A 19115-nucleotide genomic window follows, 5' to 3' on the forward strand; every position below is an offset into this window, starting at 1 on the left:
TGAGCCAAAGGCAGTTGCCCAACCAACTGAGCCACCCAGGCGCCCCTCAAAAACCCTTTTAAAATAACTGTGTTGTTTGGATATTTCTGGTATTTAATTCTTATCTTCTACTGTATGAAATGAGAATCTAACTTTAACTTCTTAGGCACCTCCTTTCCTCCCAAATGCAGATAATAAAGTTTATTAATGTATTCAGTTTTGAAAGGTGTATCTTAGAAAAAGATGATAAACTATTCGTTTCAAATGCAAAATTGTAATTACTATTACTAACATTTCTGTAATTACTGATCACAGTTTATTTGTAGCAATTACTTCCTATCACTGTGGGGCAGGGAGGGAGGACAACAGGGATGGACATTAAAGCAAAACATTATTAAGTATTAACTAAAGGTTTAGAGTTTTTCACACCTGTGCTCGCTTCGGCAGCACATATACTAGAGCTTTTCACACCTGAGATGACCAAGAGCTATGACCAGAGAGTAAGAAAGGGAAAGTAACTACTTCAAAATACTGCTGAAAAACAATAAAAATAGGTAGGCTCCCTATCCACCTCTGGTAGTTTCAAGTACAATAATCACAGAGACTCTAAAACTTATCTACTTCAATACCTGAAATCCATTGGAATGTATATGCTACACTGTTGTACAACTTTTCTCAAGCTGTTCATTTAAAATAAACAAAAAGGGGCACTTACTTAGACAACGTTAAGTAATTTCAAATCCTCTGATCAAATCATAACTTAAACCATGATATCTAACAGTCCACTTACCATGAAAATCTGCACCCAACTTCTTAGAAGCCATTTAGAACCTGAAAAACAAAGTAATATTTTTAAGTACATGATGCTCTGAGGGGATATAAACAAATCATTATGAAAAATTGAGACTACAAAAAAGAAACCAGAACACAATCCTCAAACTTCTCAGTCCCAAAATCTTAAAAAAGAAAGGAGAAAGGAGGACATATTAGTTATCGAGAGAAAAGTTAAACATTTCTAAAATCTGCATGTTCTAAAAATGTGCATGTGGAGCCGCCTGGGTGGCTCAGTGGGTTGAGCATCTGCCTTCAGCTCAGGTCATGATCCGAGTCCTGGGATTGAGTCCTGTATCGGGCTCCTTGCTCAGCGGGGAGCCTACTTTTCCCTCTGTCTGCCACTCCCCCTGCTTGCTCAGTCTCTCTCTCCCTCTCTCTCTCTCTGACAAATAAATCTTTAAAAATATAAAGAATATAAAAATTAAAAAATTAAAATGTGTGTATATATATATGAGAATACATATATGAGAACATGAGAATAACATACTAGCCATTGAGCAGTTTATATGTGAACTATCAAAAGGAAAAAAGTACAAAACACCTTCTTGACACAAACTACAAATCTGTCAATAACAGATTAAGAAAAATATCTCTTTATCCAGTTATACAAATATAGAACCTTTTGCTGGCAACTAACTCTAATAGTAAGTGGGGAATGAATGACATATAATCTGTACTGCTTAATTAGTATAAAAATGTTTTAAGTGAAGGAAGGGGCAGGCGCCTGGGTGGCTTAGTCGGTTGAGTGTCTGCCTTCAGCTAAGGTCATGATCCCAGGGTCCTGGGATGGAGCCCAGCATCAGGCTCCCTGCTCTGTGGGGAGTCTACTTCTCCCTCTGCCTCCCCCGACTTGTGCTCATGCTCTCACTCTCTCTCTCTCAAATAAACAAAATCTTAAAAAGAACTTTTTAAGTGAAGGAAAAAAACATAAAACCACACATCTTTGCATTTTCGGCCCCTATAAAAGTTAAGTCTGAAGTCCTGTCTTAAACAAATCTGAGCTCTTCAACCTAAAAGTCAGTCTATCGCCCTTGATATGGTGTTTATACCTCAAACTTAAAAATATAAGCAAGGAAAAAAATGTAAGCAGGAAAAAAATTAAGGTTAGCTATATGAATTTATGGTCTGTTGTCTATTAGCCTGCATTACAATACAGTGGAAGGCATCATACTGATGCTTTCCACGAAAGGTTAAAAAAAAAAAAGGACAAGTATATTGCACCTATCTTGTGAAAATTATTCAATAGAATTAAAATCTGCACAGGCTTTTTTTAAAAGAAATTAACAAGCTGATTTTTTTTTAAGTTTTATTTATTTACATAATCTCTAAATCTCTACACTCAACATGGGGCTTGAACTCATGACCGTGAGATAAAGAGTCTCATACTCTTCCGAATGAACCAGCCAGGCACCCCATACACTTTATTTTTTTTATTTTTTAAAGATTTTATTTATTGGGGCGCCTGGGTGGCTCAGTCGTTAAGCAACTGCCTTCGGCTCAGGTCATGATCCCAGGGTCCTAAATAAAATCTTAAAAAAAAAAAGAAACTGAAAAAAAAACAATAAAGATTTTATTTATTTGACAGAGAGAGACACAGCGAGAGAGGGAACACAAGCAGGGGGAGTGGGAGAGGGAGAAGCAGGCTTCCCGCCGAGCAGGGAGCCCGACGCAGGGCTCGATCCCAGGACAACCTGAGCCGAAGGCAGACACTTAACGACTGAGCCACCCAGATGCCCCAACACTATACACTTTAAATGGATGAACAGACAGGGGCACCTGGGTGGCTCAGTTAATTGAGCATCTGACTCTTGATATCAGATCATGATCTCAGGGTCCTGAAATTGAGCCCCGCATTGAGTCCCCCATCGGGCTCCACACTAAGCACAGAGTCTGCCTGTCTCCCTCCCTCTGCTCCTCCCCCGCTCTCTAAAATAAATAAATAAATAAAATCTTTAAATACATGGATGAACTGTACATGGTATATAATACAACACCACCACAACATGGACAATTTTCAAATTCATCATGGTAAGTGAAAGAAGCCAGGCTCTAAAGGTTACATATTATATGATTCTACTTAAACTATAGTAATAGAAAACAGGGGCGCCTGGGTGGCTCAGTCGTTAAGCGTCTGCCTTCAGCTCAGGTCATGATCCCAGGGTCCTGGGATCAAGCCCCACTTCGGGCTCCCTGCTCAGCAGGAAACCTGCTTCTCCCTCTCCCACTACCCCTGCTTGTGTTCCTGCTCTCACTGTCTCTGTCAAATAAATAAAATCTTTTAAAAAAAGGAAAGAAAGAAAGAAAATAGGCAAAACTATAGGAATAGAAAAGTAATGTTAGGGCGCCTGGGTGGCTCAGTTGGTTAAGCGACTGCCTCCGGCTCAGGTCGTGATCCTGGAGCCCCGGGATTGAGTCCCACATCGGGCTCCCTGCTCAGCGGGGAGCCTGCTTCTCCCTCTGACCCTCTTCCCTCTCATGCTGTCTCTCATTCTCTCTCTCAAATAAATAAATAAAATTTTTAAAAAAAAAAAGAAAAGAAATGTAATGTTAGCTGCCACGTACTATAAAGGATAGAAAGTATTACGTAAGGGGCACATGACTTGCTCAGTCCATAGAGCAAGCGACTCTTGATCTCAGAGTTGTAGATCTGAGTCCCACGGGGGGTGTAGAGATTTAAAAACAAAATCTTTTTAAAAATGAATAAAACTTTTTAAAAAAGTGGCTGCCTCTAGGTGGTAGAACTGGGAATAATTCATAACATTTCTCTACGGTTTCTGAACATCCTATGGCAAACAGGTATTTATTTTATAATTTCTTTAAAGCTTTACTTTAAAAGTTTCAGTTTTCCAGCATGATGTGAGGACTAAATATTGTGGTTGATATTCTAATTCTAATGGAGAGTTAAAATTATAAAGTATATGGATCATCAATTTTCAAAGAAACAACAAACCATGCTGAAAATAATTAAAGCTTTTTATATGTGCAGATATTTCATTGGTGTACACACTACAGGGTCATCAAAATGTACATAAACCACAATACAGTGAGACTCCTAAAACCAAGAAACAAGATTCTTAGCAGTCTCAACCTTCACACATAGGCATAGAGTAGAAATGTACTTCAGTCTCTGCTGAGAAAAAAGCAATATTTAAGCACACAGCAAAGACAGCTGCGACAGACAGGTGCAGAAAATGAGCATTTTCATCTATATGTCCCTGATATTTATTAATATTGTGGGATATCAGCTGTTTGAAAAAGCAGCTGTTTTTGAGAGGTAAATGGTTTGGGAGAAGCTCGAGCCTCTAATTTAAAAAATAATTTTGCAAACAATCCCCAGAAGCAGCTAACATCACAAATATTTTAAGAAGTCTCACCAACTTTAAATGGATTTTTTTTTTTTTTAAACAGGCTCTATGCCCAACATGGGGCTTGAACTCATGACCCTGAAATCAAGAGTCGCAAGCTCTACTAACTGAGCCAGCCAGGTGTCCCTAAATGGATTCTTAATGGCTTTTTTTTTTAAAGATTTATTTATTTTGAGAGAGAGAGAGAGTACATGAGAGGGGGGAGGGTTAGAGGGAGAAGCAGGCTCCTCACCAAGCAGGGAGCCCGATGCAGGACTCAATCCTGGGACTCGAAGATCATGACCTGAGCCGAAGGCAGTCGCTTAACCAACTGAGCCACCCAGGTGACCCTTAATGGCTTTTTTTAAAAGGTTCAACCAAAAGACAACCCAGAGAATGGAAGAAAAATGTATTTGCAAGTGATGTATGTGATAAGGGGATTGTATCTAGAATACATAAATAACTCCACAACTCAATAATAAAGACAAATAACCCAACTAGAAATGGGCAAAAGAATATGAATAATCAATTCTCCAAAGAAGATATACAGATAACCAAGAAGCACATGAGATGATGTTCAATTCATTAGTCAGGCAAATGCAAATAAAAAACTCCCCTATCCCCCATGTTAAAGCATGCATATTATCTGCAACAAAGCAAAATTTCTATTAAAAATAAAAAGTGAGAATTAAAATATACTAAATAAAAGGATATAAATTCTTTAAAAATATGCCTCAATAGAGCTGATAAAATGTAGATTTTCTTGGAGGCTTCTTTAAATATTAAAATAGTTCACTGAATGCAACTCATGTTTTCCCCAAACCTTAAGAATGTTAAGAAATTCATATTTGGTCACTTACAGTAAAGATTTTCTAATTGCTATGCAGTAAAACTTCACTGTCTTTCAAAGACTAACAGCATTTTAATAGCTACTTAGGGTCAATTTTTTTTCCTGGAACATCGGAGAAAAATCAAGTGAGAAACATACATATATATTTATATTTCCTTATCAACTTCCTATATTTTATTTAATTTTAACCATTTCTTATAATACCCTTCTATAATCTAAATGTTCAATTATGGAGAAATGATTAAATAATGGAAAACTCAAAAAATAAGTTGTAATGCAATTAAAAATGATTATTAAAAACATAATGGAAAAATAAGTATGATTCTTTTTTTAAGGATTTGAGAGAGAGAGTGTGCCCGCATGCGCTGGGGGGGGGTGGTGATGCAGAGGGAGATAGAGAATCTCAAGCAAACTCCCCAATGAATGTGGAGCCCAACATGGGACTCCATCTCAGGACCCTGAGATCATGATCTGACCCAAAACCAAGAGTCAGATACTCACATGACTGAGCCACCCAGGCGCCCCAAGTACAAGTTTTAAAATGTTTTTACAAGTTGGACTGAATTACTTAACATGTAATAAATGTACACAAAACAAGACTGAAAAAAATACATTTGCCCCCAACATAAAACTGTAAGTACTCATAGGAGGAAAAAAAAATCCTAAGTTATCATAAATTTCCACTAAAATATATATAAACACATATATTAAAGGAAAAGTATCAAGCAGAAATAAGAATAGAACACTTTTTTTTTTGCACACATTCTTAACGCATAAGCTTTTACACTAATAAAATGTAGACTTCCCTGAAGCACCAAAGAACTTAACAGCAATGTTCTATTTTTGCCAGTTCAGTGCCACTTCAATTCAAATGCTACAGGATGAAAAGCCAGTAACTTAAAATTTAAATCACTAATTAAAGACATTCAAGAACAAAAAGAGATAGGGAAAGAGGTTAAGAAGAACAGAACTGCAGGGAGAGGAGAAGCCAGAGTGCAAGAAACAGAAGACATGAGATAAGGAATGGAAAAAGGCAAGGTGAGGAGGGTAGGGGTAACCGACCAAGAGAATGTAAACATCCTGCCAAGGCGCAGGCCCTTTCACAAGGGGAAGAGAAAGCCCAAGGCAATTGTATTGATGATCTCATTTTCTTTCTTCCCTTTCTTATATCATTAAATTCCTATTATATGAAATTACATTCTTACAAAGTTTCCTAATACATAGCAATTTAATATCTCAGTAAGCTATCACTGTCACACATTACACTGCAATTAAGAGCTGCAATCAGGAATTTCCCCAGATACAAATTAATCCAGGAAATTCTCTTACAGAAAAAAATGGCTCTGGGAATCATCAAATTTCAAGTCTAAAAACAAAGTTAACACCCATACAACTAGCATTCATACCAACATGTATATGACAAAAATGACACATGTAATGACTATTAGTATGTCCATACAATGCTATACTAAATTCATCAGAAAAAGCTTTAATTTCTCACAGATCTCAGAGACATTTTGGTCTTAGTTCTCTCAACAGTAAAATAAAAGGGTAGTAGACTGAATAAACAGCCAACCCTAAACATACCATGAATCTGTAACACTAGAATAAAGAAAAGCAAAAATATTTATGTTCCCAAATTAAATATTCAGTATTCAGAATATCATTTACTATACACAGTAATTTTGTTTGTTAAGATTTTATTTATTTATTTGAGATAGAGACAGAGGGTACAAGCAGGAGGAGGGGCATAAGGAGAGGGTGAGGGACAAGCACACTCTCCCAGTGAGCACGGAGCCCGATGCTGGGCTCGATCCCAGGACCCTGAGATCATGACCTGAGCTGAAGTCAGATACTTAAGTGACTGAGCCACCCAGGCACCCCCATGGTAACTTCTAAAAGATGTCCTTTAGTGACAAAATAAAAAGCTGGCAACCACATTAATTGCATCCCTCTTTTTAAACTTTAGTGGCCCATGAAACCCAAAAGTCTGGAAACCATTTCCTATATCACATATAAAATAATAACCTCAAATGAATATAATTATTTAAAAAATTTTATACAGATAGATATCCTAGCATACTGCCTGAGACACAGCAAGAGCTCAACAAAGATTGGTAAACATATAACTTGGAGGGGCGCCTGGGTGGCTCAGTAGTTTGGGCACCTGCCTTCGGCTCAGGTCATGATCTCAGGATCCTAGGATCAAGCCCTGCATCTGGCTTCCTCCTCAGGGGAAGCAGGAGTCTGCCTCTTTCTCTCCATCTGCCCGTCCCGCACCTCGTACTCTCTCTCTCAAATGAAAAAAATCTTAAAAATATATATATATATATACACAGGTGCCTGGGTGGCTCAGTCGTTAAGCATCTGCCTTCGGCTCAGGTCATGATCCCAGAGTCCTGGGATAGAGCCCTCCATCGGGCTCCCTGCTCGGCGGGAAGCCTGCTTCCCCCTCTCCCACTCGCCCTGCTTGTGTTCCCTCTCTTGCTGTGTCTCTGTCAAATAAATAAAATCTCTAAAAATATATATAATATATATATATACAAAATATATATATGTATATAACTTAGAAAATAAACCATTTGCCAAGTACTCTACCAGTAAACTATACACAAAATGTAGATCTTTGAATGTTTAGACTTATTTTGAGTGAAGAATATGGCTGTAAACACTGAACTGAGTTTGAGACCTTACTTTCAGTTTCAAGTCTGAGAACTGGCCAGAAATACTATTTTCAGGATCTATCACTGTCCACAGCTCTGTGTTTACAAAACTAAGTTCCCTTATTATTGGCTGCTACACATCAGCATATTTGGCTAAAAATGGAAGGCCAAAAACACAGGTCAACAGTAAACAGATTCATACTGAAGAGCACTTCAATAACCCCAGTAAGCTTTTCTTTATGCATTAATTTCTTCTTTCAATTCAGCTGGAATACTGCTTATTCAGTCGGATTTGTCCTGAACACCACTGTTTCAGAGTGCAAAAATGGAAAATCTAAATTTGAGTCACTAACCTGCAGAAACAAGATCTAATGGGCCCTGCAATTTTGGAAAAGAGGGGAACAGGTCTGTGTAAATACGGAAACAAATAGGAGTAAGACATAGTCTTATAATGGTGGTTGTATTTGGATGATGGGTTTACAATGTGGGGCTTTTGGTCTTTTCTTTTGTGCTATTTGCTTTCCAGGTTTTCTATACTGAGCACATATCTACTGATTGACACACTCCGTAATTAGGAAAAAAAAAAAAAAGCCTAGGGAGCAAGAGAAGGAAAGAATACCCCAGATACCTATAAGGGGACTAAACAGAAACACCACAGTATGTAACTAATGAAAGATCATGACCCCAGAGAGAGAAAATATAATAAAAAAAGAATAAATCAGTAGTTTTTTTTTTTTTTAAGACTTTATTCATTTATTTGAGACAGAGAGAGAGCACAAGCAGGGGGAGTGGCAAGCAGAGGGAGAAGGAGAAGCAGGCTCCCCGCTGAGGAGGGAGCCCGATGCGGGGCTCAATCCCAGGACCCTGGGATCATGACCTGAGCGAAAGGCAGACACTTAACCGGCTGAGCCACCCAGGCACCCCAATAAATCAGTTTTTTTTTTTTTAAAGATTTGTATTTATTTGACAGAGAAAGAGACAGCGAGAGAGGGAACACAAGCAGAGGGAATGGGAGGAGAAGCAAGCTTCCCGCCAGAGAGCTGATGTGGGGCTTGATCCCAGGGTCCTGAGATCATGACCTGAGCCGAAGGCAGACGTTTAACAACTGAGCCACCCAGGCACCCCCCCTTTTTTTAAAGATTTTTATTTATTTGACAAAGAGAGACACAGCAAGAGAGGGAACACAAGCAGAGGGACTGGGAGAGGGAGAAGCAAGCCCCCCGCAGAGCAGGGAGCCCAATGTGGGGCTCGATCCCAGGACCCTGGAATCATGACCCGAGCTGAAGGCAGATGCTTAACAACTGGGCCACCCAAGCGCCCCTCAATCAGTAGTTTCTAAGGCCAGTAAGAATACCACACAAATGGTCCAAGGTTACAGACTTCATGGAAGTGTAACAGCTGTTTTACTTTATTGATGATAAAGGATGTAATCCATGATGAAAAGCTAACATTATGAACTGCCCCAAGTAACACTGCATCACCACTCATGAAACAAAAACTATAGGAAACAGAAGAACTAAGTAGAAATACATAATTAATAAGATAAATATAATTTATATCATATCAAAAGCACCCTGAAAGCACAATATACCGAAAGTACCCACAGAACACTTTACAAAAACCTAAGTAAATACTAGGCCACAAAGAAAATTCCAATAAATATTCAAAATCAGAAACAGCACAGCCAATTATAATCAAAGGCAAGAAAAAAAATTAGAAATTAATTACATCAGACAACAAAAAGGTCCTACTACCTGAATTTCTATACTGTCTCTTGATCGAAGAGGGAACCAAAAATAAAACTGCAGAAAATGACAACGAAAATATTGCATTTGAGAATCTACAATATTCAGCTAAAGTAGTAATCAGGAAAATTCACAGCAACAAAAGTACTAAGAAAAAAATTCACAGCATAGGGACCATCTAAGGAAAGCACAAGATGGAAACAGTAAGGACATAAGCAGAAAATAACCAATTAAAATCAGAAAAATGATTAATAAATAAACCCAAGAGCTGGTTCTTTGGAAAAAACATAAACCATCCAACTAACTTAATTTTAAAAAGAGAAAATAAGTGTACAAAATAGAGGAAATTAAAATAATCCAAACACTGCTTTATCTTTTTCTTCTTTAAAGATTTTATTTATTTGACAGAGAGAGACAGTGAGAGAGGGAACACAAGCAGGAGGAGTGGGAGAAGGGGAAGCAGGCTTCCCGCTGAGCAGGGAGCCCAATTTGGGGCTCGATCCCAGGACCCTGGGATCATGACCTGAGCCAAAGGCAGACGCTTAACGACTGAGCCACCCAGGCGCCCCACTGCTTTATCTCTTTGCAAATACATGTGAGAACCTGGATAAAATGGATGATCTTCTAGGAAAGTATTATTTGTCAAAACTAACTCCACAGAGGTAGAAATCTTAACCAGGCCAATAACTACAGAGGAAACAGAAAAAGTCATCAAAGAGCTCTTGCAACCCCAAAGAAATCTAAATGCAGTGAGATTTTAATGGTTCCAAAACACAGGAAAAGGAAAGTTTCTAATTTTCTTTTTTTTTAAAAAGCAAGCATAATATTGATGCCAAAGAGAAAATTACAGAAAAATCACATGTATGCCTAGAGATAAAAAAAATCCTCAAAATAAAAAGCACAAATCAAATTTAGTAATACATTATAGGAAAACATCACATCCAAGTGTAAAAATTTAGTCCATGAATTTAGGATAGTTCAATACCAGGCATGTGTTGATACGTTTCACCATTTGTTAACAGATCTAAGAAAAGTCATATAGTCATCTCCTTAACATGAGGTTAAAAGCAACAACGAAAACTATCTCTCTCAATACCAAAGTCAGAGAATGCTGACTAATGGGGAAATAGAAGATTCCCACTAAGCACAGGAACAAGATAATGATGTCCATTATTATCATAATCTGTTAACATTGTTATTTAACATTAGATGAAAAGTTAAAAGGTATAAAAAGTTGGAAAATAGACTGTTTCCCAGGGAAACCCCAAAACTGAAAAAATTATTACAAATATAAGAGAATAGAATAAAGTGTTTCTGGGTACAAATTAATATAGGCACACTTCTTACTGTACTTTGCTTTATTGCACTTCACACTGTTTTTCACATATTGAAATTTCAAGACTTCAGTGGAGAAAGTAAGTGCAGATGTGGGTGGAAAAAGCAAGGGAAACAGAACTGGAGCCTGACGATGTGTCTGAATTGCTATAATCTCAGGATAAAACTTTAATGGATGCAGAAGTTGCTCCTTATGGGTGAAAAAGTGGTTTCTTGAGATGGAATCTCCTCCTGGTGGAGACGCCATGTGTGCTGAATTGATGACAAAGGATTTCAAACATTACATAAACTTAGCTGATAAAGCAGTGGCAGGTTTGAGAGGAATGATTCAATTCTGAAAGCTCTACTGTGGGTAAAATGTAATCAAACAGCATCTCATGCTAAGGAGTAATTGTTCATGGAAGAAAGAGTCAACTGATGCAGTAAACTTCATTGCTTACTTTAAGAACTTGCCACAGCCGCCCCGACCTTTAGCAACTACCACCCTAAGTCAGGAGCCATCAAGACTGAGGCAAGACACTCCACAAACAATAAGATTGCAAGCTGCTGAAAGCTCAGATGATGGGTAGTATTTTTTAGCGATGAAGTACTCTTTAATTAAGGTATGTACATTGTTTTTTTAGACACAATGCTATTGCACACTTAATAGACTACAGTATACTGTAAACATAACTTTTATTTTTTTAAAGATTTTATTTATTTATTTGAGAGAGAGAGAGAGTGTGAGAGAGAGAGTACATGAGAGGGTGTAGGGTCAGAGAGAGAAGCAGACTCCCCACTGAGCAGGGAGCCTGATGCGGGACTCCAGGATCATAACCTGAGCCGAAGGCAGTCACTTAACCAACTGAGCCACCCAGGCGCCCCTAAACATAACTTTTATATGCACCGAGAAACTAAAAGATTCATTTGACTTGCTTCACTGTGATGTTCAGTTTATTGTGGCGGTCTGGAACCAAAGCATCTCCAACGTATATTCTGAAATATTCTGAAATAAACAGCCTTCGTGTATACAATAAATAGATAAGAAATATAATGGAAACATACAATGTGCCACAAAAGGTAAGAAGTAGAAATAAACTTAACATACAAAGAAAGAAACTAAAGCTCTACCGAAAGAAAAGAGGATTTACATAATTGGAAAAACATATGATAAATCTTGGATAAGACATACAACATCATTAAGATCAATTCTCCCTAAGTTTCTCTATAAATGTGGCATGATAAAAGTGAAAACTACAGCCTTCTGTTAACTAGAAAAGCTGATTCTAAAGTTCATCTGAAAATAACAATATATGCAACAGCGGCCAAGAAAATTCTGAAGAAAATTATGGAAACTAGCCTGTCAGATATTAAAATATTTACTGTAAGATATAACAACAGCTCTGCCATACTGGCACATAGGTCAGTGGAAGGGAACAGAAATCCCTAAAAATACCCAATATATGGAAATGTAGTCTACAGTAAAGCTGCCATTTAAAATTTGTTAAGTGTTGGGATGCCTGGGTGGCTTAGTCGGTTAAGTGTCTACCTTCGGCTCAGGCCATGATCCCAAAGTCCTGGGATCAAGTCCCACATCAACCTCCTTGCTCAGCAGGGAGCCTGCTTTTTCCTCTGCCTGCCACTCTCCCTGCTTGTGTGCACGCTCTCTCTGACAAATAAATAAGATCTTTAAAAAAAAATAAAATTTGTGAAGTGATGGAACAATAGGGTAGCCACCTAGAAAAAAGCTGGATGCTCCCCTCACACTCCATCCTAAAATAAATTCCAGATCGACCAAAGGTATAGTAACATTATGCAACTACCCAAATATATAATCCCTGTTTTCATTCTACATGGAAAGCAAAAATAAGACTTAAAATCCAACAAAATACTTACCCTATGAAAAAATAGAATATGATGGTTATTTTTATTTATTTTTTTAGTAATCTATGCCCAACATGGGGCTCAAACTCACAACCCCGACATCAAGGGTCTCATGCTCATCTGACTGAGCCATCCAAGTGCCCCAGAAAATGAAGGCTATTTTTTTTTTAGATTTTATTTATTTATTTGACAGAGACACAGTGAGAGAAGGAACACAAGCAGGGGGAGTAGGAGGGGGAGAAGCAGGCTTCTCACGGAGCAGGGAGCCCAATGCGGGGCTCGATCCCAGGACTCTGGGATCATGACCTGAGCCAAAGGCAGACACTTAGCGACTGAGCCACCCAGGGGCCAGAAAATGAAGGCTATTTTAAGGCAAGTTGCTATAGGGGCACCTGGGTGGCTCAGTCAGTTGAGCATCAACTCTTGGTTTTGGCTCAGATCGTATCTCAGGGTCCTGGAATTGAGCCCTGTGTCAGGCTGTGTGCTAGGCATGGAGTCTATTTGAGGATTCTCTTTCTCCCTCTCCCTCTGCCCCTCCCCGGCCTGCACGCACCCTCTTCCACTCTCTCTCATATAAATAAATCTTAAGAAAACAAAAGACAGGGGCGCCTGGGTGGCTCAGTCGTTGAGCGTCTGCCTTCGGCTCAGGTCATGATCCCAGGGTCCTGGGATCGAGCCCCACATCGGGCTCCCTGCTCGGCGGGAGGCCTGCTTCTCCCTCTCCCACTCCCCCTGCTTGTGTTCCCTCTCTGTGTCTCTCTCTGTCAAATAAATAAATAAAATCTTAAAAAAAAAAAAGAAAACAAGACAAAAAAGGGCAAGCTGTTGTAATATACCAGTTTTCTCACTAATTACTCTTGCAAATTAAGTTTTAACAAAGTTATTAATCATATACTTAAGACAATAAGAAGAGCAACTAGTGGGCGCCTGGGTGGCTCAGTTGGTTAAGCGACTGCCTTCGGCTCAGGTCATGATCCTGGAGTCCTGGGATCGAGTCACACATCGGGCTCCCTGCTCGGCAGGGAGTCTGCTTCTCCCTCTGACCCTCTTCCCTCTCGTGCTCTCTATCTCATTCTCTCTCTCTCGAATAAATAAAATCTTTAAAAAAAAAAAAAAGAGCAACTAGTGACTCAATACAAAGCTCATTTCACATAGTTTAATACAAACTGGTTATAGTGGAATATTAACTTGCTCAAATTTAAAAAGCAACATGTAGTACATAAAAAGATAATATAGTATTGTCAAGGTAAATTACTATCCCAATCTGATTTCATGAGAACTGCAGTTAAGAACTCTAGCTAATTCAGGGCACCTGGGTGGCTCAGTTGGTTAAGCATCTGCCTTCAGCTCAGCTCATGCATGATCTCAGGGTCCTGGCATCCAGCCAAGCATCAGGCTCCCCACTCAGTGGGGAGCCCGCTTCTCCCTCTTCCTCTGTCCCTCCCCCCACACTCATTCTCTTGCTCTCTCTTTCAAATAAATAAAATTAAAAAAAAAACCTCTAGCTAATTCCAAATTGGGTCAGGAAATCCAGACAAGGATTTTCCTCAATGTTGGGTTCCTCTTAATCCTACCAGCACCTAGCACCATGTCTAATCTTTAGCAGGGGAGGCCTTTTCGTATTCGCTTGTCATCTCCCCTTAAACGTTCTGAAAATATGATTCTATAACTGATATTCCTAAATAATATGTATTTTGTTTTTTTGGGTTTTTTTTAAAGATTTATTTATTTTGAGAGAGTGAGAATGAGAGAAAGAGAGTACATGAGAGGGGGGAGGGTTGGAGGGAGAAGCAGGCTCCTCGCCGAGCAGGGAGCCCGATGCGGGACTCGATCCCAGACTCCAGGATCATGACCTGAGCCAAAGGCAGTTGCTTAACCAACTGAGCCACCCAGGCGCCCCAATAATATGTATTTTGGAAATACAACTAGACAAAACAATGTACTTATAATGAAAAAGTTAAGCAGTGAGTTTTGCAGTTACCAGTAGTCTGAAATCATAAGGCCTATGAGACTAACATAACGTACGAACAGGAAAGTAATGGCTAGTTACAAGTTAGAATAGAGAGTCATAACATAAAGCATTAATTAGAAATTTTTAATCAGTATCTTAACCACTCCTTTTTTATCCCTACCCCCTCTATCTTAGCCAATTAAAATTCTCAAATGAACTTAAAATTTTTTTTTTAATGGGACACCTGGGTGGCTCAGTCGGTTAAGCACCTGCATTCGGCTCAGGTCCTATCTCGGGGTCCTGGGATAGAGCCCCACATCAGGCTCCCTGCTCAGCAGGGAGTCTGCTTCTCCCTCTCCCTCAGCTCCTCCCCCTGCTTGTTCTCTCTCTCAAATAATCTTTAAAAAATATATATAATATTAAAAAAAAATGTGCCAAAAGGAAATACAGCCACAAACCTATCAATTCAATTTTTTTTTAAAGATTTTATTCATTTAGGGGCGCCTTGGTGGCTTAGTTGGTTAAGCGACTACCTTCCACTCAGGTCATGATCCTGGAGTCCCGGGATTAAGTCCCACATCGGGCTCCCTGCTTGGCAGGAAGTCTGCTTCTTCCTCTGACCCTCCCCCCTCTCATTCTCTCTTTCAAATAAATAAATAAAATCTTAAAAATATATATTTTATTCATTTATTTGAGAGAGAGAGAGAACAAGCAGAGGGAAGGGCAGAAGAAGCAGACTACCCTGCTGAACATGGAGCCTGACATGGGGCTTGATCCCAGGACCCTGGGATCATGACCTGAGCTGAAGGCAGATGCTTAACCGACTGAGCCACCCAGGCGCCCCTCAATTCTTTAAATTCTGAATTAACACTGGGGGAAAAAATAATTTCATGGAGTAACGAACCAAAAATGTCATCTCCTCCCCAACTATCTCAAAATTCACATCACAACTCATGCCAGAATTTGAGAAAAGAGTACCCTGGACAGTTAAAAACATGAGTTCCAGCCTTAATTCTTCCATCAATTTGGGATGGTTTAGGGTCTGTCAAAACCTTTGGGGGAAAAAAAGAATTCAGGACTGCTTCTGTAAAAAGAGAAACCTGGAGTAAATGATCTGACAACCTTTTCAGAATTAAGGGTCTGGATATATTCTTTTGTAACTATAGACTTCAGTGGCTTTTATGCTCTCATACGTATAAGAAAAATACAACAAGACTTCCTTCATATTCTGTTATGAGAGCACATAAGCACATGTAATCACTTGTTGAATCTATGATTAAGTATACACAGTCCACACCCACTTTTTTAAGAAGAGAATGCTTATTATTTAACACTAATAACCCTATTTCACTCTACAAGTAGCCAATATGACATAAATGGTTAACTTGTATTTTATATAAAGAAGCTAAATATCACACCATGGGCTATGAATCTGCTCTGAGAGAAATAATAACATAAATTTTCTGTTCTTCCAGCAGTCTTCAGACTCAGTGCATTACATCATTCTGACTGTTGGGAGTCATGTGAAATCTGAATGGTTTTTCCCATGGAAACAAAAAACTAACAGAGCCTTGTTCACCAAACTTGAGAACTCACCCCAAACGGAACATTGTGCAGTACACCAGGGAACAAACAATATAAAAATGGCACAACTTCATAGAAGGAGATGATCCTCCTTCTGATCTATCATCAGAAGGTCAACAGTAACCTAATGGTACATCACAATGCCTACGTAACTCACCTCGCTTCAACACACACACATTTTATCACCTCACAGGGAGTACAGTACAATAAGATATTCAGAGACCACATTTACATAATTTATAACAATATATGTTGTTATAATTGCTCCAGTTTATTATTATTAATTTCTTACTGTGCCTAATTTATAAATTAAAATTGACCACACATGGGGCACCTGGTTGGCTCAGTCAGTAGAGCATGTAACTCTTGATCTCAAGGTTGTGAGTTCAAGCCCTATGTTGGGTGTAGAGATTAAAAATAAACTTTTAGGGGTGCCTGGGTGGCTCAGTCGGTTAAGCATCTACCTTTGGCTCAAGTCATGATCCCAGTCTCCTGGGATCAAGCCCCAAGACAGGCTCCCTGCTCACAGGGACCCTGCTTCTCCCTCTCCTCCCTGCTCGTGTGTACCTTCTCTCTCTCAAATAAATAAATAAAATCCTGAAAAGAAAAGAAAAAAGAGAAGAGAAGAGAAGAGAAGAAAATCTTTATGGCTACCAAGGTGGCTCAGTCAGTTAAGCAGCTGACTCAATTGATTTCAGGTCCGGTCATGATCTCAGGGTCGTGAGCTCGAATCCCAAGTCGGGTAATGCACTGGCCATAGAGCCTGCTTAAGATTCTCTCTCTCCCTATTCCTCTGCTCCTCCCTCCACCCTCGCACACACACACACTCTCTCTCTCTCAAAAATAAATAAATACACAAATAAAATCTTTTTAAAAATAAATAAAACTGATTATACATCTGTACAAGAAAAAATATAGTACAGAACTTCCTCAACTTAAGATGGAGTGACATCTCAATAAACCTACCATAAATTGAAAAAAATCTTAAGTCAAAAACGCATTTAATACACCTAACCTACTGAACACCATAGCTTGGCTTAACCTACCTTAAGTGTACTCAGAACACTTACATTAGCTTACACATGGGCAAAATAATCTAACACAAAGTCTATTTTATAATAAAGTATTGAATATCTCATGTAATTTATTGAATACTGTACTGAAAGTAAAAAACAACTGTATGGATACAAAATGGCTGTAAGTGTATCAGCTGTTTACCCTCATGATCACATGGCTAACTGAAGAGCTGTAGCTGGCTGCCACTGCCCAGCATCATAAGAGGTATCATACCACGTACAGCTAGCCTGGGAAAAGATCAAAATTCAAAATTCAAAGTATGGTTTCTACTGAATGCATATTGCTTTCACATCATAAAGTCAAAAAATTATAAACTGAACCATTATAAGTTGGGGACCACTGGATATATACAGTTCACTACTATCCAAGTTTCAAGCATCCACTGAGCATCTTAGAACATATGCTCTGCAGATAGGGGGTACAATGTACACAACAGAACCTGGCTTCTCCATTTTACAACTGAAAAACCTTAATATGAAATGATTTATAATAAAAAGACACAAAAAGGACACAGGTCTTTTAATTAATCTTAGTTGCTTTATAAGTATCTATCAAATAGGTATCTTTCAAAACGGGTTATAACTTATCTCTGATCAAAACTTAACATATTCTTCTTACAATAAAAACAAAATTAATAGTATAAGAACTTAAATTAAATAGTACAATACAGTGAATCTAAGAAGGGGTATTATAAGGATATATACAAGCAATAGTTACTCACCAGGTTTACTAGCACCTCCTCACCTTCCTATTTTTTTTAAGATTTTATTTATTTATTTAGGAGAGAGAGCAAGAGAGGGAGAACACAAGCAGGGTGAGGGGCAGAGGGAGAAGCAGGCTCTCCACTGAGCAGGGAGCCCGATCAGGACTCAATCCCAGGACACTGGGATCATGACCTGAGCTGAAGGCAGACGCCTAACCAGCTGAGCCACCCCCTGCCCCCTAAATCTTATATTAATAAGAATAGTTCCACATTTCAATGGCTTGTACTTACCATAAGGAACAAAGAAAGGTGGTACCAGAAAACCATCACCTATAGTAAGAAACCCATATATTTTTATACTGACTTATGAGTCCCTGGCAATCAAATAGAAAACCCTCTATAAAGGTTAAAGATTTAATTTCAGCATACTGGGGTGCCTGGGTGTCTCAATTGGTTGAGCGTCTGCCTTCGGCTCAGGTCATGATTCTGGAGTTCCAGGATCAAGCCCCAAGTCAGGCTCCCTGCTCAGCGGGAAGCCTGCTTCTCCCTCTCCCACTCCCCCTGCCTGTGTTCCCTCTCTCACTGTATCTCTCTCTGTCAAATAAATAAATAGAATCTTAAAAAAAAAAAAAAAAAAGATTCTCTCTCTCAGGGGTGCCTGGGTGGCTCAGTTGGTTGAGCATCCAACTCTTGATTTCAGCTCGGGTCAGGATCTCAGGGTCATGAGACAGAACCCCCCCCAAAGGGCTCCATGCTGGGTGTGGAGCCTGCTTAAGATTCCCTCTCTCCCTCTCCTTCTGCCCTCCACTCAAAAAAGTAAAATTCTCTCTCCCTCTCCCCCTACCCTCCACTTCTGCAATGCATGAGGGCTCACTCTCTAAAACTAAATATTTTTAAAAAGAAATAAACCAATTTCTTAAAAACCACAGACTGCCAAAGATCACTCAAGAAGAAAGAAATAGCCTCAACGGCCCTATATCTATTAAAGAAATTGACTTTGTAATTTATAACCTCCTCAAAAAGAAAACTCAAGACCAGATTGCTTTGCTGGTGAAATTTTCCAAACACTTGAGGAAGAAATACTGAATACTTCCAGAATACTGAAGAGGAAGGAATACTTCCCAACTCATTCTATAAGAATTATAGAAACATTACCTTGATACCAAAAGAGACAAAGATATTATGAG

General features: G+C 38.9%; 1 protein-coding gene across 3 annotated transcripts in view; it reads right to left on the reverse strand.

Annotated features, from left to right (window-relative positions):
* The window catches only part of UBAP1 (ubiquitin associated protein 1), a 58107-nt gene that overhangs the window by 25255 nt on the left and 13737 nt on the right, over positions 1-19115 (reverse strand). For 2 of the 3 annotated variants that reach the window (XM_027614930.2, XM_027614931.2), the window contains exon 2: positions 770-810. The exons of the other annotated variant lie outside the window; for it this stretch is intronic. In XM_027614930.2, the coding sequence (XP_027470731.1) occupies positions 770-810 (41 nt within the window). The remainder of the gene's footprint in view (positions 1-769; positions 811-19115) is intronic. 3 annotated transcript variants of the gene reach the window in all.

Source organism: Zalophus californianus, chromosome 13 (assembly GCF_009762305.2).
Source record: "Zalophus californianus isolate mZalCal1 chromosome 13, mZalCal1.pri.v2, whole genome shotgun sequence".
NCBI lineage: Eukaryota > Metazoa > Chordata > Mammalia > Carnivora > Otariidae > Zalophus > Zalophus californianus.